This window comes from Delphinapterus leucas, chromosome 18 (genome assembly GCF_059928025.1).
Source record: "Delphinapterus leucas isolate spDelLeu-1000000601 "Yukka" chromosome 18, BTC_Dleu_Yukka2, whole genome shotgun sequence".
Taxonomy (NCBI): domain Eukaryota; kingdom Metazoa; phylum Chordata; class Mammalia; order Artiodactyla; family Monodontidae; genus Delphinapterus; species Delphinapterus leucas.
In genome coordinates this window covers 14367867-14390592 of record NC_143146.1, presented here as the reverse complement: position 1 = coordinate 14390592, position 22726 = coordinate 14367867, and the positions used below count along the sequence as shown (strand labels likewise).

At 38.3% G+C, this 22726-nt stretch overlaps 1 protein-coding gene across 1 annotated transcript in view; it reads right to left on the bottom strand.

The window, feature by feature from the left end:
- The window catches only part of UGGT2 (UDP-glucose glycoprotein glucosyltransferase 2), a 164843-nt gene extending 143029 nt beyond the window's left edge, over window positions 1–21814 (bottom strand). Inside the window, exons 1-4 of the mRNA XM_089899419.1 lie at window positions 21577–21814; window positions 14329–14411; window positions 9567–9697; window positions 8986–9098 (exon numbers count right to left, since the gene is read on the bottom strand). Coding sequence (XP_089755545.1) covers window positions 8986–9098; window positions 9567–9697; window positions 14329–14411; window positions 21577–21728 — 479 coding nt within the window. The 5' untranslated portion in view covers window positions 21729–21814. The remainder of the gene's footprint in view (window positions 1–8985; window positions 9099–9566; window positions 9698–14328; window positions 14412–21576) is intronic.
- Window positions 21815–22726: the final 912 nt, after the last annotated feature.

Sequence of the window (22726 nt, the reverse complement as noted above, 5' to 3'; positions counted from 1 at the left end):
ATCTTTAAAAAACAAAGGTACTATGTCATGCAAAGATTATCAGTTCTTAATATGAATAACAACTCATTAAATCCCGAAGGATAATCAAACAAACAGAGCAGTCCTATGGTCTGGCCCTACCATCATAAACAGACTTTGACATCTTATTTTCCAGGCACTATGCAAGATTCTTTATACATATTAGTAAATTCTATCTTCACAATGAAATTAATATTAGTATTAAAGATAAATGTTTTCAAATGTTGGTAATTGGAAAGGCTGCTAATGCTATTAGATAAATCTTGAGGTTGAATATAAAAGAAAAAAATTAGAAGAAATGAAATAGATTTTTCAGAGACAAAGGTAAAGGTTAATATAACATTTGTTCATGAGTCTGTAATGGTGAGGGCCTTCTTTTTTTTTTTTTTTTTTTTCCGGTACGCGGGCCTCTCACTGTTGTGGCCTTTCCCGCTGCGGAGCACAGGCTCCGGACGCGCAGGCCCAGCGGCCATGGCTCACAGGCCCAGCCGCTCCGCAACACGCGGGATCCTCCCAGACCGGGGCACGAACCCGTGTCCCCTGCATCGGCAGGCGGACTCTCAACCACTGCGCCACAAGGGAAGCCCTGGTGAGTGCCTTCTTATACCATAAAACACATACCTTTCAAAGTCTGCTTTTTTAATTAATTCAGGAATCACATGGATACATCATAGGTAATAAAAAATTATACTACATGTATGGAGAATTACTTCGTAAGAGGGAAAACAGCTTTTAAAAATCGACTAGATTACTTTTAAAAATAGGAAATTACATTTCTTGAATTGACTAAGATTATAAAGGGAAGTCATACAAATTAGCATTAGTGAAAATGTTAGAAATGGAGTATGAAACATAACCAGCTTTCTGAAGAAAAATTTTGAAATATGTACCAATTTTAAATGCATACACTTATTTACCTTGTGATTCTAGTTCTAGAAATTTATCTAATATCAACAGTATAACGATACATGTACATAAAAATATATGTACATGGACGTTCAACTAGATATTGTTTATAATAGAGGAAAAATGTAAAATACCTTATATCTATCACAAGGGGTGGGATAATTAAATGTACTTGTTCATTTAATCACAGTATCATTCATTTGATAAATATCTGAGCATCTACTATGTGTCAGGTGGAAATACAACACTATATAAATGGGTCCCGCTCCACAATGACAAAGCATAGACCTATATTTATATTTATTTATACGCAAGAAATGTAGGGATGTATAATTCAGTGGGGGAAGGTTCTAAAACATCCTTTATAGTACAATCCCATGTAGGTTTTTTAAAAAAGAATATATCTGCATGTGAATATATGTATTTAAAAAGAAAAAAATGTACCAAACTTAACAGAATTATGGGTCATTATCCCTTTCTACTTTGTATTTTTTCTGAATTATTTGAATTTTTTAAATAATGACCACATATAATATTTTTAACTTTAAAATGCAGCTTTTGTAAATCAACTATACTCCAATAAAATTTTTTTAAAAAGTAAAAACTAAAAAAAAATGCAGCTTTCCACTTTGGACAAAAAAAGGAGGGTAACACAGATTTGAAGTGGCATTTGGAGAGCAGACCTTAATGCTACATTTCCCAGAATCTCCAATGATATTTTCAAAGACACAGAAAAAAACAAAAACTCTTAATGAAGCTGAAAACTAATAATAACGTTATACTATAATTTGGGAGTAAAACCCAGTAATTATAAAATCTATGCCGTTTAACTTAGAATCATAACTGATGTCTTCCTACTTAAAACATACTACACCTTACCACTTGAAATACAGCAATGTACTAGACAAAAAGAAAGATAGCGTAATTCTTTTTCTCTCTACTTCCTGTTCCATGGTTCAAAGATCCATGGTCTGAATCTGCCCCAAACTTGACAGATATTACACTAAAATGTCATTTATTTATTTGGGAGAAAGTGACAGCAATCGTCACCGTCCTAAATGAGTATAACTTTCTCTCCTCCCCTGCCCCCAACAAGGAAATAAAAGGAGTTTTTTAGGAAATTGGGACAAGAATACCATATAGTAAAGAAAGATAACTTTGATGCCCTAAATGTGTTATGATTAAAAGAAAAAAAACCACATTCCTAGCTCAACCAAAGGCAAAATAAGAAACAATATGAATGCAAATGGTAATACATTAGAACAAAAAAAAAGTATAATAAGTGTATCAGTTATTTCTTTAAAAAATATAAATCTAATCTGGAAAAACTGAAAAAAAATGAAAACTGAAGAAAACTTAGGAATGAGAAACATCTACAGAGAGGGAAAAAATTAAAATGTTCCTATTACTGTGTGTGTGTGTGTGTGTGTGTGTGTGTGTGTAAATACATTATTTGCTTAAATGAGAAAAAACCACCACCATGGACCAATGTTGATAGTGTGACATAAACCAAGGATTATGTGCATAAGGTTCACAAAAAAAGAAAAAAAATGATTAACACTACATACATACATATACACATATACATACACACATATACCACATATATAACAACGTGTGTGTGTGTGTGTGTGTGTATACATATAAAAGACACTATATATATCTATGTATACCCATTTAGTTTCTGTCAGGTTAGGGAATTGATTTTACCCCACTTACAAGCTAATAAGTTTGTCTTTTGTTGTTTCATGGATCCTGGCAGAAGACAAACTCTTAGGTCAAAAACAAAGAACTTTACTACTCCTGGCACATAAGCAGCATGAGCATTATTTAGCATGTTTGCATCAGTTCCCTGTGGCCCCCGCATTCCATTAGGGTGGAAATGGACCCACAAGAATGCTACACAAGAATGCTTAGCTGTACGCACCACAGCTAAGAAGCACTGAATGCGGGGAGCCCCTCATCCTATAAGAAGCAGTAAACAACCTGCTGCTTGTCCCAGAGGCAGACATTAACTCATCCCTCAAAGTCACCTGCCGCACACAACCCTGAGAAATGGCCTGGGCACAGACCATTCAAGTCCTCACAGTCTTACCATACCCAGAAAGACACTCGGGGCTATGGCAGAATCCACCCCCCCAATAATAAGAAAGCAACCGCTACCCCCAATGAAAACATTCTGTGCCTGCTTTCTAGAAATACAAACATTTAATCCCCAAATGGCACGTGTCACTCCAGTTCCAAAACTGTTAAACTTGCACCTAGTAGCTGCAGCATCAACCAGGCTGCTCAGGAGATGGAAGTGTATATATACATTTGTATCATTAAGATTAAAAGGCGGCTGTCCAGCCCACATGTTTACACATGAATTTGGGGGAGGGAGGAATCTACGCTTAGGAGCTGCCACTGATGGGAGTCAGGCACAAGTCAGACCCAGGACTGGCCATGTTCACACAGCATGTAGAGGAATGACAAACCCCACAGCAGGCCAGATTGTCAGCCACAGCTGCTGGCCGACTCAGGCAGACTGTATGGCTATTTTGACAGGCTGCTGTGCTGGATCCAGGATCAAAGAAAACAATGTTTCCCCTTCCCACACCTTCAGAGCCTAAGGTCAGGTGCTAGACTTGCACTTCCACCTCAGTAGCCATGAAATCAATGTGTCCCATCCCAATACCTACAATTTTACCTATTTTCAAATCATCCTCTATTTATACCCACACCTTTCATCTGGAAGAATCAGGTTCAAGTGAGACAAGAGCATTTTTAAGAAACTTACAAAGACCCATTATAGGCCCCCAGCTAGGCCCCTGTGGTCACTGTAGAAAGACTTGGTAAGCAGTGGACTCAACCAACTGGTTATCTTCATGATGTAGGACCACATCTTTCCAACTAAACAATCCAGGGGGATAGACCAAAATTAAAGTTTGAATTCTTCAAGCCCCTTCTGGCTGGGCTACCACATGGAGGCCATACCAACCAGGATGATCTGAGGCTGCTGTTGACCGAAGGAAAGATACATGACACCCAGCAATGGTCACGGTAGAATCCTGAACAAATCCATACAACCTCCTACCTCTTTCATCCTAACCATTTCACAGGAGATGGCCAAGAGATGGAATCTTTCCGAGCATGGTAACATCCAGAGATCAAACGGCCTTACTAAAGCCTATGGATCAGAGGGTGAGAGAGGTAGAGTCAAAACTTTTCGAATTAATTTCTGAGGAGGCCATTCTAGTATGCTCAGAAACCAGATGCCTGTGGGTGGTAGAGAATGTGGAATGTTCAGTGAATGCTTTTGACTACTGATCTAGTGTTGCTGGCCTCTGTGAAATAAGGTGCATAGCTGTCAGACTATAGATGATCTGGAAAGCCAGAAAAATAACAGTTTAGATCCAAGGGCTACAGTGGTGTGGCCAGAGTTGGCTGATTGGACTTAAGTAGCGAAACCATAACGTAAAGAAGTCTCAACAGGGATGAGGTACCAAAGGTAGCACCAAGAGCAGGGTCAAACATCTGACATAGTCAGTTTTCCAGAAGCAGGTGGTGGCCCAGTGCAATGCGGACGCCTTTACCACAAGACAAAGAAACCATCTCTGGGCAGAGGCCACAGCCCGGTATGCTGTGGTAGATCTTACATCAGAAGCATGTAGTCCTTTATCGTGCTCCTGTCTGTAATGGTGCATCTTCCACGCAGTGGTGGAGCCAGGTAGCAACAGCAGCAATTTGGATGCTGCAGTCTTGACATGCAGCTCGACTCCACTCAGACTCATTGGATAATGGGTGTGGACTGTGTGTATCTACAGAAGTAACCCAGACTGTCAGATGGGCAGGTGCAGCTTATTCTCACGGTGCACAGCCCCAAAGACTGGTGCCTCTAATCTGGTAGTCTTCAAGTGTCAGACCTCGAATTCTGCCCACTGAATGGACTGACCACATCTGCTTTTGGTTTTTCATAGCTGCAGCCTGGATGAACTGCAACAGCAGCCCTAAGTCACCACCAGACTGTAACTTAGCTGAGTGTATCAGTAACTTGATCCAGGCATTAAAGGAAACAATTGCGAACTGAGGGCCCCACTGAGTCAGAGATTTTACTTCAGGTAATGGAATGGGGCATGGGTTTGTCCCAAAGGGGAGGTGCTGCCACTTCATCATGTAACCCTAAGATCACACAAGGTTTAAGTAACTCTTGAATATACTATTTCCACTTGACCAGAGAGGCTCACTGACTCCCTTCTACCCTGTTAGTCACTGAATCCTAGTTGACCTGTGCCAAAATGTAAACATCAGGTAGTAGAGTCACAAGACTGCCTGAGTCAGGTGTTCAGTTTCAACTAAAACTCAACAATTTTAAGTTTCTCTTTTTAAAAATGGGTGTACTTGATGGCTGAGTCGGGCAGGTGGCGACATTGTACTTGGAAACTACCTCTCTGGGCATTCAAGCAGCCATTCGGTCTGTAACTGAAGTTGTGATTTCCCCCCTTCTCCTCCTGGGATTCTATGTTGAGTCTGCTGGACCACCTGGGAGTAGATAGTAGATATGTAGTCTCCCAGTGAGAGTATCTCGCTTTAGACTTCATCAGCATTCAAAGTATACACACATACAATATCAACACCAGTTATAGATTTAGATGTGGGAGCCAAAACAATAAAAACAGAAGTACAATGAATTGGTCGAGAGATCATTTTAATTCCCTTTCCCATTATGAGCACCTTCCAAAGCCCACCAATTGAGATTAGGTGCCTTTTCCGGTACGAACAAAGATCAAACATCCTGTGTGAGGAGCTACAGTAGCAGGTATCAGAAGAAGACTGCTGTCATCCAGCCAGGAGCACAGGAAGTGCAGAATGGCGGAAGAGAGGGGAGCAGTAGCAAAGAAATCCAAGTGTTGAGCTTTTGTCTCCCCAACCCAGGGGGCCTTTGTCCTTCCTCTTTCAGAAAGCCATGCGTCTGTCAACATCCCACTCTTGTTTCTAAAACCGTCAAGAACTATAAAAGGTCTAAGGCTTGGTTTTAGCCTACTTACAAAGTAGTAAGTTAGGCTTTTGTCATTTTATGGATTCTGGCAGAAGACCTGAGACTCCTGGGTCAAAGAGAAAGGACTTTTATTGCTCAAAGCATAGCAAGCAGCATGAGCATTATACTTGCTCCCCAAGTTCCACAAGGCGGGCTGTGGGACAAAATATGGAGCTAAATGGATACTACACAGTGGGTGTACGTTGCACCTGAGGATCATTGTACTTGGGGAACCAGTTTTATAACAAGCAGTAAACAAGTTCGTTCTTCTTTCCAGAAGGAAACGTTACCTAGTTCCTCAAGGTTGCTCACTACAAACACAACCCTGAGAAATGGTTCAGGTATACAGCAGGTCTTGCATTTTTTACTGGTCAGACCAGGCAAGAACATGCAAGGACTCACAGCATCCATGGCAGGTTGCTCTCCCAAACGGCTTGATGTTAACCTTTTTTTAATCTTAATTTTAGATTAAATATCTAAATATTAAATATTTAACTTTAATATTAGTTTCTCTAAGAAAATTATAACATCAGACATCAGATGCCAGAAAACAGTAACAATAATAAACTTTAAAAGTTACCAGACTTCCCTGTTGGCACAGTGGTTAAGAATCCACCTGCCAACACAGGGAACACAGGTTCGATCCCTGGTCCAGGAAGATCACAAATGCCGCGAAGCAACTAAGCCCGTGTGCCACAACTACTGAGCCTGTGCTCTAGAGCCTGCAAGCCACAACTACTGAGCCCACGTGCCACAACTACTGAAGGCTGCATGCCTAGAGCCCGTGCTCCGCAACAAGAGAAGCCACCGCACGGCAACGAAGAGTAGCCCCCACTCACCGCAGCTACAGAAAGCCTGTGCACAGCAACGAACACCCAATGCAGCCAAAAATAAATAAATTAATTAAATTAAATTAAAAAATAAAGTTACCAAAGTTAACTTTAAAAAATGCACTAGGAAAAGAAAAACACATTAGGGCTGACAATTTCATAGTCTATTAATGCTTTAGAGAAATAGGTAATTGCTATGCTACACCAATTCTTACAGAATGACATGGCTGCCTAATTCACTATATGAAGCTAGAATAACATTAAAAAATGGCATAAATAGTTTAAATAATAGCTAATCTCATTAAAGAAGAAAAATGAATCTTAATAAAGATATAAGCAATCTTACTTCAACAAAAATTAAGATAATCCCACACCATTAACAAATAGTTCTCCCTAGAAATGAAAAGGTGTAATAGTTTAAAATATATTACCATAATACACAGTACGTCCAAAGAGAAAAACTTCAAATTAATCTTAATAGATGCAAAACAACTGATAAAACAAGTTATTTCTGATTTTAAAAACACAGTAAATTATAAAACTTTAAAGTTTTAAAAGAAGGAATGAACAGAAAACGTACTATGTTATCTGTTGAGAGATTTGACATAATAAACATTTAAATTCTTTTAAAATTAACTAATAGGTTTAATATAATTCTAATTAAAACCCAACCAAGGCGTTTTCTGGAGGCAATTTGGTAGGAGAAAAAGGACTCTAATGTTAGTTTGAAAGCATCAACAAGCGCAAAGAGCTAAGAAATTCTGGAGGATAAACAAGCAGCAATGAAGAGGAAACTGTCCTGTGAGATACCGGAATAAATCGTAAAGCAATAAATACTAACAACATGGTACTGTTACAAGAAACATAACAGTATAGAACAAAGTTATAAAATAGACCATAATATAAATATAATGAATATAATAACTGACTAGCCACCTGAGGGGAAAAAGATCTGACTGGATCCTTGCCTTCCTAAGAAAATAAATTATAGATAGTTTAAAAGTTTAAGGTAAAACAAAAGCTTTAAGAAAGCTACTGGGAAATATTAGTAAAATCTCTCACTCAGGTTTGGGAAAAACTGTGTAAGTATAAAAACATACATACATAAAGGACAAATTTGGCTACGTAAAAATAAAAGCTTCTCTATATTAAAATTAATATAAATAAATATTAGAAAAAGTTTCCGACAAATAAAAGAAGTTACTGTTTAATATATAAAGAACTCTTTCAAAATTAGAGAAACAACTTTAATACTTCTTAAAGTATAAACAATCAGGCAGTAAAACATATACTGGCAGGCATTACGCTGTAAAAATCACTACTAAATTAATAATCTCCTTCCTACTTCTCATATTCATTTGTATTAAATACTTGGAAGAAGAAAAAGGTTTTGAATAATGCATTATAAAAAAGCAATTCTATACTACTGTTTTTGTTATTAATTTTTTACTCCCAAGGTATACATTCAGTTTCTATTTAAAGAGATACAGCTTAGATAAATCCACAGCTTTGTATGTTTACAGGCATACCTCACTTTATTGTGCTTTGCTTTGCTGTGCTTCACAGATATTTCATTTTTAACACATTGAAGATTTTTGGCAATGGTGTCCAGCAAGTCTATGGTCACCATTTTTCCAACAGCATCTGCTCACTTGCTGTCTCTATGTCACATTTTTGTAATTCTTGCAATATTTCACACTCTCCACCAGCAAAAAGATTGACTCACTGAAGGCTCAGATGATGGTTAGCAGTTTTTAGCAATAAAGTATTTTAACATTAAGGTATACATTTTTTTAGACATAATGCTGTTGGGCACTCAACAGACTACTGTGTAGTGTAGACGTAACTTTTATATGCACTGGGATACCAAAAAATGTGTGTCAATTATTGCAGTATTCACTTTACTGAGGTGGTCTGGAAGTGAACCCACAATATCTTTGAGGTCTGCCTGTATTTGCAAAAACAACTTACGTTACATAAAATACATCTCTCATATATTTTACAGTATTTTGGTATTCTAAAATCAAAAGCTAATCAAGGTGGAATATTGAAAGTACTTATATACTTTAAAGAAGGATTTAGATATATTGAGAGCACATTCTTTAATATACAATGTCTTGGAATATTAAAATCTTTTATTAGAAGAAGTTTCTATTTCACCCCTCATCTCTTTTTATAAACCACTTCTTTCACTATGGCCGATCATTAATTTACCTTGAAGTAGCCTTCTTCAACAGCTTTTTAATCTCATTAACTTTACACGTGTGTTTCTCATGGATGACCACAAATGCAACACAGCCATCTGGTGGAGGCTCATCGGCTGCAATCTAAGATTTCAAAGATTACACTTAGCTACAGTAGTTGATAATTACAATATCATTTTTTAAACTTACACATTATTTTGATTAAAATAGCTTACCAACTATTAAGTTATTGCTCTAATTAAAGTAAAAATACATAGACAGAATCAAACATTTTAACAAAATCAACTGTACAGGAGGAAAACATGCTTTGAAATTGTTGAAAACATCCCATTAAGTTAAAATTGTCACTACAGTTCACTTCACTGGTGATTAGTCTTCGTAACTGCCTTATCCCAAATACCTACAAAATTACCTAAAATACTCAATTATACTATAATCAATGGTAACAATGAAAATATAATCAATGATAGGCTATGGAAGCAGGTATTACAAGTTTGGAGATTTTTAGCTAAAGATATTCACATTAAGATACATGTATGTACATTGCTAGCATGCTTCTTTGTCAAATATAGTTTGGGTATTTTTACATACCTGTTGAAACATCTGAATAGTTGGAGAGTATGCCCTTATAGAGAAAGCAAACTTTAAGAGATTGATATGTAAATTGTCTAAAAACTGTCCAGCTTTCCTCAGGATTAAGTTGTAGTAAGAATAATCTGATTCTACAAAAAGAATTCAAAAGAAAAGGATGTTAGTATTTTGTATTCAACACATTGGCATATTTCTCACTGTATAGCTAATTAAATTGATGTCATATTTTAAGTTTGGAATAGAAGATGTTAGAGCAAAAGGGAAAATCAAGATCTCCAGTTTACTATTCATCTTTATCTTCCAGTGAAGTCCAGGCAATCAATACAAGTCCAGATGAAAATAATCTTGCCATTAAAATCTATTTGGGGGCTTCCCTGGTGGCGCAGTGGTTGAGAGTCTGCCCGCCGATGCAGGGGGCACGGGTCCCGGTCCGGGAAGATCCCACATGCCGCGGAGCGGCTGGGCCCGTGAGCCATGGCCGCTGAGCCTGCGCGTCCGGAGCCTGTGCTCCACGACGGGAGAGGCCACAACAGTGAGGGGCCCGCGTACCGGGGGAAAAAAAAAATCTATTTGGAAGATGCCAACATATACCAATTCACTCCAAGGTTGTAGAGTTATAATACATAGATAAGATATAGGCCCTACTTACAATTTAAGAGGAGACTAAGAATAGCAAAGGACTCTATACCATCCCTAGATCAATTCTCAAACAGTAATGAAAAATTATTTGTATAATTATTTGTTTAATGCTGTCCTTCTCATTAAGCTATAAACTGTTAAGGCAAGAATCTTTTCTAGCCTTTCAATTATACCTTTCCACTCTTGGCACACAAAACAGGCATCTAATGCATTTCTGGAATTAATATTTAAGAAGTGAATAGACCTCTTCATTCTAGGCCAATAATACTTTCTTAATCCAGTAATTTCAAAGAGTCATCATATAAGAGTAGGTGTGCTCATTCACTTCTACTTTAACAAACTATAGGTGATTTTCTCAGGAAGTTATGGTGAGTTTCCCCCCAAGAATCAAAAAGTAAGGCAAGACTTGCCTTCAATAGTAAAAGCAACACAAAAGCAAGCTGAGAAGAGATGTTATCTTAAAAATGGATCTTAAAAAAGACATAATAGCTATAGGGTCAACAAAAGTCAAAATTAATGCAACAATATAACAAAAACAAAGACTACATCAGTCAAAAGGACATTGGTTTTACATGAAAACAGAGAAGAGGGTCAACAGAAACAAATGTGAGTAGTGCCTGACCACAGACACCAAGATTTGTCAAAGTCACCGTTAAGGTTGTCTCTAATCTAGTAATGGATATAGGATTCAGGGGTTACAGAAAGTAAACCTATGTATTTTTTTTTTTTTTTTTTTTTTTGGCGGTACGTGGGCCTCTCACTGTTGTGGCCTCTCCCGTTGTGGAGCACAGGCTCCAGACGCGCAGGCTCAGCGGCCATGGCTCACGGGCCCAGCCGCACCGCGGCATGTGGGATCTTCCCGGACCGGGGCACGAACCCGTGTCCCCTGCATCGGCAGGCGGGCTCTCAACCACTGCGCCACCAGGGAAGCCCAAATCTATGTATTTTTAGGCTTAACTTGCAAGATAATTATGGATGCACTGGACTATTTTAGCTAATGTCTAAAAATAACTAAATCCATGCTTACCAACTAACCTGCTGATAATGATTTTGCCCTTTCGATTTCTTTCACCTTTCACTTGATTTCTTACCTATTGGCATTTAATATACATAAATCACTCTCATCTTAAAAAAAAAAAAAGAGCGGCAGCAGTACATGATGAGTCACGTACTGATTCACCTTATTTGCTTTATAGTCAATCTTGAAAGACTCGACAATAGTTATCTCTGCTTCCTCAACCTACTGTAGTTTTTATTACTATACCAGTAAAAGTTGCTCTCAAAGTCACCACTAATTTTTCTTTTGTTAAAAGCTTAGTATTTATATTACTTGGTTCTTCTTTAGTATTTGATAATGTCTATCACTTAGCACTTAATATTCCCCTGGCTTTCATGACATCACACTTTCTAGGTTTTCACGCACCTCCACTGGTGCTCCCTAGTCTCTATTGCAGGTTCTTCCTCTGGTTATCTCTTAAATACTGGTGTTCTTTATTCTCTTCTCATTCTCTTTTCCCTATAACTGCAATTACCTTCTTGATGTTGATAACCCCCAAATTCTACCTTTTAGCTTAGATTTTTTTTTTTTTTTTATACCTAAATCTCTCACTTACATCAGCTTACTGGATATCCTCACTTGGATATTCCACAAGCATTTCAAATGTGACATGTCCAGATGGCAATCTTCCTACCCCAAACCTGGTTCTCAATTATAAGTAACTGAGTTAGAAATGTCATAGCATTTTCTAAAAATCTTTCCATTAAAATATACGAGCAACTTTACTTGTGTAGAAACCATTAAAATCTTGAAGGACTTTGAGAATGAGATTTTTATATGCTGAGAACATGGAGAAGGGGAAATAAATAGGGGCTCTGGAGTCAGATAAACCTTGATTGATATTTCTGATTCATCACACAAAACTACAAAGGTTAGCTAATACCATGCCACTTGAATCTTGAGACATCCATAAATATATAACTCTGTGGCAGACCCATACAAAATGATTTAAAAACAGGCAATTCAATGTTTAAAAGGTCTGAATATGCTGGCACATAATGTAAACTGTCCTCACGAAATGGCAGGAAAACTAGCACCTGAATTCAAAGAGTTAATGTTCAACTTTTACAACTTTTTTAGGCAAGTACATCACTGAAATTATTTTTCAGTGGAGAGTATTTAGAGAGTCTCATGGAGATTCAACAACCTAGAAAATTACAAGTAACTAAGGATTCTAAATGTTTCCTCTAGGATAATGCCTTGAAAACAAATTCAGTAAAATCTGACAGCTTGTGTCATATTTAATTCCTCATATATACCGTTTCTTCCTACACCTAACAAGGTCAGCATTGAGGCAGCGATATGCATTTGGCTCTCACCACTATGAACAGGTTCAACAGAATTATAGTTTTGTGTTAGTAATTCTTATTTAATACACTTCATTTTAGGTTCAACCCTGAAACACATACACCTCCTATGCTTAAAGTAGAGTTTAGGTACTTCTGAGCTTATATTCCAACTTGTTGATGATCTGCCACCAGTTTGTCCAGACATGCTGTTTTAGTTAGGTATAAAATATGCTGACAAATTTGAACAACTTAAAGGGTTCAAAATTTATAAGAGTAATTTTCAAGATTGCTTCTCCAATGAAAATGGCACCAAATAAGGCCATGAAGCACGTACTGAGAACAACAGGTTTGGGAAAGGTACAGTCAGGATTTTTAGGTGAGAGCCAGGAAATCTGGTGTTGGATTTTTTAACTCTCATGAAAACCTGACATATTAATCTAGCTTATTTTTACCTCAAATACCAAAAGTAAAATCACCAGGACAAATACAAAACCAACGAACAACAATCACCCATTGCTTTACAGGTAGACTCCTAAGTGGTCACAGTTTCTCCACATAATCTATTCCTGTGGCGTCTTCTACCCGTCTCCTTTCCCTACGACCTTGTTAGATCCTATCATCCAAAACTCCACTCCAGCATTCACCGCTGAAAAGGCTGTCCTGCTCTCTCTGAAATACTGACGGGTGCCTCTTAACGCACGTCCGGGTTATACCTATCCCTCCCCATTAAAGTTCTGATCACCTAATAATACATGTAGGTGTTCTGCTGTCTCTATCATATTATACGGTCTGGAGAACACAGATCACATTTACTCATCTTTGTATTCTCAGTATCTAAAGCAGTGCATACTGTCTCTCGTGACTCAAATCATGATTAATGAATAATGAAGCTTTTTAGTAAAAGTTTTTTCAAAGAGCAAATTACTTGTTTTTAGAAATATTTCAGTTTAAAATATCATTAAAGTCATGTCTGCTCCCTTTATCTTAAACCTATCTCATAAAATCATAAAACTGTTGAACTTCAAAGCCACTTAAGCCAAACAGGCTCTAGTAAATGAACACTTAAAACATTCAAAACGTCTATTCTCTGTAGAGATAGGAAACTAACCTTTTTCTTTAACCTTTCTTTATAATAATTAGTAATTAACCTTTTAGCCTCTGCCATGAAAACCTAATTTCAGCATCTCATCTTCCTTAAGAAACACATTAATAAACATTAGCTCATTCTAAGAATATATGTATGTATGCATAGATATATACTCTCATATATATTAAAAAAAGTAGGAATAACTAAGTCAATTTTCTAAATAATGAAATGAAAGCACACAGGTTACCTAACTCAATAAGAGCAAGTATTAAAAATCTCTGTAAGAGTTCAGGAGTAAACGTATTCTGGCAAAAAAATTTTAGTATTACTGGATGCAAAACTAATACTATTTCAAAGAAATCTAGGTAAAAAGAAAACCATAATTCAACAATTTCTATTCCTGCTTGATTATAATGAAATATCCAAACACTGCTAATCATATGAGTTTTTGTATAACAACGTATTAGAGCCTTATATTTTTGGAAATGGATGCTTGGAATAGTTTCCATTAAAACATTTTTTCAAATTTAATATTCAGACTTACTAACCCAATTAAGCATTTACACTTAAACTTTACCATTAAAAACAATAAACAAAAAAAACAATAAACAAAAAATCAATAAACATATCTAATATAGGCACATAAATATTGATACATATCTTGAAAGTTGAAATATGTACATCACCTACCTGTTTGTTTATAAATTGCTAATTCTTGTACAGTTTCCAAAAACTGCCAAAATTTTTCATTACTTTCTTCTGCCATAAATTCACTATTAAAAAAAATAAAAGTAATCAGTTAATCGATGGAAATAAAAAATGGTTTCAATACTATATTTTAGAGCTAAATTACAACTTCTGGTAAAAACAAAAACCTCCTCAAATAAAAGTCGCTGATTTCCATTTACTATAATGCAAAAAGAGAACAAATTGATGATTCTTCCCTGAGGTATCGTTCTTAACTACAAGCATATAATCATGACTGGAAAAGACTACATGAGGAATTACTTTTGGCTTTTCCTCTTTATTAGCTACAGCTAAAAAATGGATAATTTATTTTGTGTCTTCATGTGAAATGCCACTGAGAAGTATAATTTAATGGCAATAAAGAGAGTGTTATATAAAAGTAAAAAGTTAAAAAATAGACTGCCTATTTTTCACAACCAAAATCTGGTTTTATAAACATTTTTTTAAAGTCATATTATCGATTATTTTCATTTAGCTACGTATTTGTGTAGACAATATTTTTATTATTTAAAACAGAAAATATCTTAATCAAAAAATTAATAGAAAATTGGTGTATTGCATTAGGTCTTTGGTCTTGAAGCCCAAAGAAACTTCCATTTATCCAGAGTGTAAGTAATAAAAAAAAAAATAGCCAAAGCAATATAAAGCCTTTTGGAAATAATGAAATAAGTGAAAGATTATTCGGTCCTGTATGAAACAAAGTGCAAGACAACTAAAACAAGTAGATTTAACTGTTTAAACCAGAAGAGACACAACCACCAAACAGACAGTACAGACTTTGTTACTGCCCACCTTATCTTTCTTTTAAGCCTCAGTAAACCTAAACTAATGCTTAATATAAATGGGAAGTATTGAGGACTTCCAGACACACGCCGAGTGATAAATTCTTGTGAGTCTGAGATGGTCACTAAAGGGGGAAAAGGAGGTGAAAAGGAGAAAAACTGATTAATTCATCAACATAAACAGGACAGACATAGGGATTTAAAGCAATAAGCAACTTCAAAGCAACTCTTGCTATTAATGGTGTCCAACTCAATGGCATTGAAACAAACAAACAAACAGGCTAAAAGCAGAGGAAACTATGGGGAACACTAAATAGGATGTGACCTGAAAAGGACAGGGATGGTACAAAACCTTGAGAAAAGTAGAGCGCAACACTTATTCCCTAATTGACTTGACCAAACAACTACTGACATGCTCGTTTATTGTGCATCCACAGGTAAAAGACTTCTTCCATATGGCAGAATTTATACATATGAGTAAATATCATCAGATGTCTCAAATCTCATCGTGTGAATTATCTAAACTACGTATGAGTGAGGCCCTGTACGATCCACCCAGAGGCAAACTTCTTCTCCACACGTGGACCTGTAGAACTAAAAAATTATATGCTTCCAAAATGCAGTGGTGAGATAGGCGTTCCAAATCCCAAAGACAGATATTCCAATTACAAAAGGGGGAAAGTAGAGAGTAGAGGAGTCATCAATCCCAAGCAAGTTCAAATTGCAGCACAAGATCCTGTTAGGTTTTTAAGACTTGAGCATAACTCTCCGTGGCTTATTGCTCCACCCTCTGTGCTGCCTGCCATGGCTTTGCCCTCAGCGTCATTCTCTCTTTTTCTTGAAGTGTAGCACACATTTGCAGCCATGTAGTTCTATCAGCCAACTTCCTGCCTATAGAATTTTGGAAGTCTGGCAGCCTTCTCTCACTTCATCATGTCTCTGTCCCTTTTGATCCAAGCAGGCAGTGTTTCTATTGATGCAACAATCAAAATCCTTGGGGTTCTTCTACGTATCTCACCAGGGTCATGCCATTACACAAGGATCCTCCCCAGATCCTTCTCCTGGATAAGCCCCTCTTTATTCCTGGCATCTGCTGAGATAGCTGAGTGGATCCACAAGTCGCACACCTAATCTATACAACAAAAGATATCCAGCCACACATTTGGCCTTCTTTACAGAGCATGCATTCCCAACACCGAGTTTCCTAATTTTAGCAACCTTTGCAATCTGGATAGGCTGAGAGCCTCCCAAATTACCAAAGGCTACTTCCTTTTTCCTTAACAGTTCCTTTTTCAATTTCTCTCTTTCCTCTTGCATTTTACAGCAACAAGGAGAAACCAGGTGATACTTTGCTTGGAAATCCTTTAACACTTTGCTTGGAAATCCTCTTAACTATCCAAGTTCATCGCTTACATGTTCTGCTTCCCACACAACTGTAGAATCTAATTCAGCTAGATTTCTGCCTATATAACAAGGGTCATCTTTCTTTATTTCCAATAACACATCCCTCAGTTCCTTCTAAGCCCTTGCCAAAAGTGCCTTTAATGTTCATATTTCTACCAACATTTTATTCATAATCATGTAAGTATTCTCTAAGATGACAGAAGCTTTTTCCTATCATGCTCCACGCTTTCTTCTAAGTCCTTAACAGAATCGCCTTTAGTGTCCGTATTTATGCCAACAGTCTCCTCAAGACAATCTAGGCTTTTTCTACGTTTCTCAAAACTCTTCCAGCTCCTTCCAGATTCAACATGTATTTCTACATTTTTAGGTATTTGTTACAGCAGTATCCCCACTTCAAGGTACAAAATCAAATTAGTTTCCTATTGCTGCTGTAATAAATTATCAAAAATTTGGTGACTTAAAGCAACAGAAACTGTCTCACAGCTCCGGAAAAGTCCAAAATCAAGGTATTGGTAGGGTTACACTCCCTCCAAGGGCTCTAGGGGAGAACCTTTCCTTGCCTCTTCCAGCTTCTGGAGGCTTAAGGTGTTCCTTGGCTTGTGGCTACACCAATCCAATCTCTGTCTCTATTCAGATGTCCTCCTCCTCCTTGTATGTGTCTTCTCCTCTTCTGTATCTTATAAGGAAATTGGATTTAGCACCCATCCAGATCCACAACAATCTTGTCTCAAGACCCTTAACTTAATTACATCAGCAAAGATACTTTTTCCAAATACGGTAACATTCACAGGTTCCATGGGTTAGGATATAGACATATCTTTTTGGGAGCCACCATTCAACCCACTAAAAGTAATGGGGTTGGTACCTCAGAGTGTGGCTAGATTGTGAAGGGCCTTAAAGAGCATCCTACAGGAGTTCCAGTTCTAAGACTCCTGAGGCAAGCAGAAATTGAAACACTGCAACTATCAGCCTAATGCTGGGAGAAGTTAGACTGATTTGGAACTGAGCATGAGATCATATCCATGTAAGCTATGTGAGAAACTGGGGAAAAGGTAGAGGAAGGGGACATATGTTAAACTAGAATACTTTATTTAATAAAAGCTGTTTTATTATATCTGATACCACAGAAGTACAATGGATCATAAGAGACTACTATGAACAATCATACAACAACAAATTGGGCAGCCTAGAAGAAATGAATAAACTCCTAGAAATATACAAAGTATCAAGACTGACCCATGAAATAGAAAAATCCAAACAGATTTATTACTAATAAGGAGATTGAATCAGTAATCAAAAGCTTCCCAACAAATAAAAGTCCAGAACCAGACAGCTTCATTGGTGAATTCTACCAAACATTTAAAGTAGAATTAACACCAATCCTCACACTCTTCCAAAAAGAGAAGAGGAAGGAACACTCCCAAACTCATTTTACAAGACCAACATCATCCTGATACCAAAACCAGAAAAGGACACCACAAGAAAATTACAGGTCAATATTCCTGATGAACATAAATGCAAAAATCCTTAACAAAATATTAACAAACTGAATACAGTAATACATTAAAAGGATCATACACCATAAGCAAGTTATTCCAGGGATGCAAGGATGGTTCAACACCGACAAATCAATAAATGTGAAACACCACATTAACAAATTAAGGATAAAAATCATATGATCAGCTCAATAGATGCAAAAAAAAAGAAAGCATTTGAAAAATTTCAACATCCATTAAGAGTAAAAACTCAAAGTGGGTATAAAGGAAATGTACGTCAACATAATAAAGGTCATATACAACAAGCCCACAGCTAACATCACAGTCAGGCACAAGATCAGGAAAAAGACAAGGATGCCCACTCTCACCACTTTTGTTCAGTTTAGTACTTAAAGTCTTAGCCACAGCAATTAGGCAAGAAAAAGAAATTAAACGCATCCAAATCAGAAAGGAAGAAACCAAGCTGTCACTATTTTCAGATGACATGACATTATATATAGAAAACCCTAAAGACTCCGCCAAAAAAAACTGTGAGAATATATGAATTCAGTAAAGTTACTGGATACAAAAATCAGTATACAAAAATCTGTTGGGTTTCTATACACTAATAATGAACTATCAGAAAGAGAAATTTAAAAAACAATCCTGTTTACAATTGCATCAAAAAAATACCTAGGAATAAATTTAACCAAGGCAGTGAAAGACCTGTACACTGAAAATTATAAGACAATGATGAAATCAATTGAAGACAACACAAATAAATGAAGACAAGACAAATAAATGGAAAGATATTCTATGTCCATGGATTGGAAGAATACTGTTAAAGTCTCCATACAATGCAAAGCAATATCCAGGGTCAACACAACCCCTATCAAAATTTCAATGCCATTTTTCACAGATATAGAACAAACAATCCTAAAATTTGTATGGAACCACAAAGACCCCCAAATTCAAAATAATCTTAAGAAAAGCTAGAGCTAAATGCTCCTTGACTTCAAACTATACTACAAAGCTATACAATGAAAATAGTATGGTATTGGCACACATAGATCAATGGGACAGAATAGAGCGCCCAGAAACAAATCCACGCATATATGGTCAATTAATTTATGATGAAGGAGCCAAGAATATACAACAGGGAAATTTATGATGAAGGAGCCAAGAATATACAACAGGGAAAGGACAGTCTCTTCAATAAATGCTTTTGGGAAAACCAGATAGCCGTGTGCAAAAGAATGAAACTAGACCACTATCTTACACCATACACAAAAAGTAACTCAAAATAGATTAAAGACTTGAACATAAGACCTGAAACCATAAAACTCCTAGAAGAAAACATAGGCAGTAGCTCCTTGACATCACTCTTGGCGATGATTTTTTTGTATTTCACACCAAAACCAAAGACAACAAATGCGAAAATAAACAAGTGGGACTATATCAAACTAAAAAGCCTCTGCACAGCAAAGGAAATCATTAACAAGATGAAAAAGCAACTACTGAATGGGAGAAAATATCTGATCATATATCTGATAAGGGGTTAATAATCAAAATACGTAAAGAACTCATACAACTCAATAGGAAAAAAAAAACACCAAACAATCCAATTAAAAACTGGACAGCATTTGAATAGACATTTTTCTAAAGAAGACATACAAATGCTAACAGGTACATGAAAAGGTGCTCAACATCACTAATCATCAGAAATATGCAAATCAAAACCACAGTGAGACATCACCTCACACCTGTTAGAATATGGCTATTATCAAAAAGACAAGAGATAGGGCTTCCCTGGTGGCGCAGTGGTTGAGAGTCTGTCTGCCAATGCAGGGGACATGAGTTCGTGCCCCGGTCTGGGAAGATCCCACATGCCGGGGAGCGGCTGGGTCCGTAAGCCATGGCCGCTAAGCCTGTGCGTCCAGAGGCTGTGCTCCGCAACGGGAGAGGCCAAAACAGTGAGAGGCCCGCGTATCGCAAAAAAAAAAAAAAAAAGACAAGAGATAACAAGTGTTGGAGAGGATGTGGAGAAAAAGGAACCCTTGTTTACTGTTGTGGGGAATGTAAACTGGTGCAGCCACTATGGAAAATAGTATGGAGGTTCGTCAAAAATTTTTAAAAGCAACTATCACATGATCCAGCAATTCCACTTCTGGGTATTTATGCAAAGGAAGTGAAAACACTATGACTGGAAAAAATGTAAGCACTCCTATGTTCAGTGCAGCATTATTTACAATGGCCAAGATATGGAAACAACCTAAGAATCCACTGAATAATGAACGAATACAAAAAATGTGGTACACACACACGAATATCATTCAGCCATAAGAAAGGAAATCCTGCTATTTGTGAGAACGCGGACGGACCTGAGGGCATTTTGCTCAGTGAAATAACAGACAGAACAAATACCCTATGAAATCTTAAAACACATACAAAAACAATAAACAAATGAGCTCACATACAGAGAACAGATTGGGTGCCAGAAGCAGGAATGCAGGTGAAATGGGTAAAGGTGGTCAAACAGTACAAATTTTCTGCTACAAAATAAATAGGTCATGGGGATGTAATGTACAGCATGATGACTATAGTTTTAATACTGTACTGTAGATTGCAAAGCTGCCAAGAAAGATCTTAAAAGTTCTCATCACAAGAAAAGAAACTTTTGTAACTACGTGTGGTGACAGACGTTATCTGGACTTACGTGGTGATAATTTCACAACATGTAAATACATCAGATCATTATGTTGTACACCTGAGACTAATAAGCTACATCAATTATAGCTCAATTAAAAAATCTGTTTTAGTATCAATATCTTACACATGTAATGTCACGTAGGGCGACAAAGACTCTTTTTAGAACCAAAAGCTGTTGCTTTGGTGAACTACAAATGCAACCGGCATTAAAACTTCATGCCGGTTAAAAAAAGAAAAAACTTTCAAATTTTGTTTAACTCCTGGAATACTAAGAGGAAAATTCAATAGCTCCAAGTTTTGTTTCTCCACAATAAATGAAACCTTATGCACTAAACCCAGTGAATGAGATTCAGAAAGAAGTAATGGCTTTGCGAAGCTGTCTTCTCCACAGGAAGCCTAGGAGCTGACCGAATAATGTTATCATCTTGAAACCAGGTGCTTCAAATACCGGTTCCTAAAAAGAACTGCCTACATCAATTGAAGAGCTTGCATTAAACGCCACAGTCTACCTCCCATTCTTCCTTTCCTCTTTCGTAAACGCTAAGAAAATCCAAACGAATTAAACAAAGTTTTAAAACCCGTGGATGAGGCAAAGTACGAAGGCGGGGGAAAGAAACTGCAAGTGAGTGCGACGCACAGGGTAGCAGGGGAGGAGGTGATGCTCTGGGGGTCAAAGCACCAGCGGCGGTGCAAGAAGCTGACTGCCGGCGGGCTAAGAGACGGCGTCCCAGGCGCCGTCGGGGTCCCGGACGCCGGTGCGTCCCGGATCCCCCGGACCCTCCCTCCGCGCCGGCTCGGCAGACGGTCCGGCCCGCACTCACCTGGCCTCCAGCAGCAGCGGGGTCTCCGGCCACTTCGCGGCCAAGTTGGCAGTCACCGCCTTGGACGCGGAGGCGGTCCGCGCGCCGAGCAGCGAGAGCCAGAGTGCGGTGGAGCCCAGGAGCAGCCGCACCACGTCGCCGGCCTTCGCCATGGCGCGGAGGAGGAAGCGCGATCCCCCCGGACCCGGCGCCCACAGCCCACAGCTACTAAGCTACCCCCGGCTCCTCCCGCAGCGCGGCCGCCCACTTCCGGTGGAGGGAGCCCGAGTCCGTTACTCGGACCGGGGCCTGGCTTGGGCCGAGCGCATGCGCCGAGCGCTCTGGCGCAGTCCCTTGAGCCGCAGAGGACTGAGCCCTGAGCCACGTAGGTGCGGGCGGCGCCGGAATGCGGAGTGTGGCTGATGCTCCGGCGGGTCCACAACTGGGACCTCTGGTTCTCGGACAGAGGCTCTGGGGCACGCGGCCAGGAGACTGAAGTGGGATTTTGGCCGACTAAGGCTGGCTGGAGATGGCAAAATCTGGAAGCGAAGGCACGAACCAGCGTGGTTATTATCCACATTGCACAGGCGGAAAAAAGGCCTATCAAGTTCAAATACCTACCTCGTGGGATTCTCAAATTGTATTGCATATTCGAGTCACCTGGTAGATCTTTTAAAAAGTCCTATGCCGAGACCACACCACGCACCAATTACAGGGCAATATCTGGGGGTGAGATTCAGGCATCAATAGTATTTAATCCGCCCTTCCCCCCAGGTGCTTCGAGTATGCGAAAACCAGTGACATCACCTGGAGGGCTTGTTAAAACCCAGGATGCTGGGCCTCATCCCGGTGTTTCTGATTAAGTAGGTTTGGTGTGGGGGCTGATAATTTGCATTTCACATCCATCAAGTTCCCAGGTGATGCTGATACTGCTGGCTGGGAATTATGCTTTTAGCCTTTGTTCTCAAAAGTGGTCCACAGACCAGAAGCTTCAGCATCACCGGGGAGCTTATTAGAAATGCAGACTCTCAAGCCCCACCCCAGCCCTACTGACTCCAAGCCCCTAGATTAACAGGCACCCCACGTGATAGCTTTGCTCGTTAAAGTTTTGAGAAGAGCTGTTTTAGAAGGTTACAGGTGAAAATGCGTAGAAAAGTGATAGTTGTTTTTG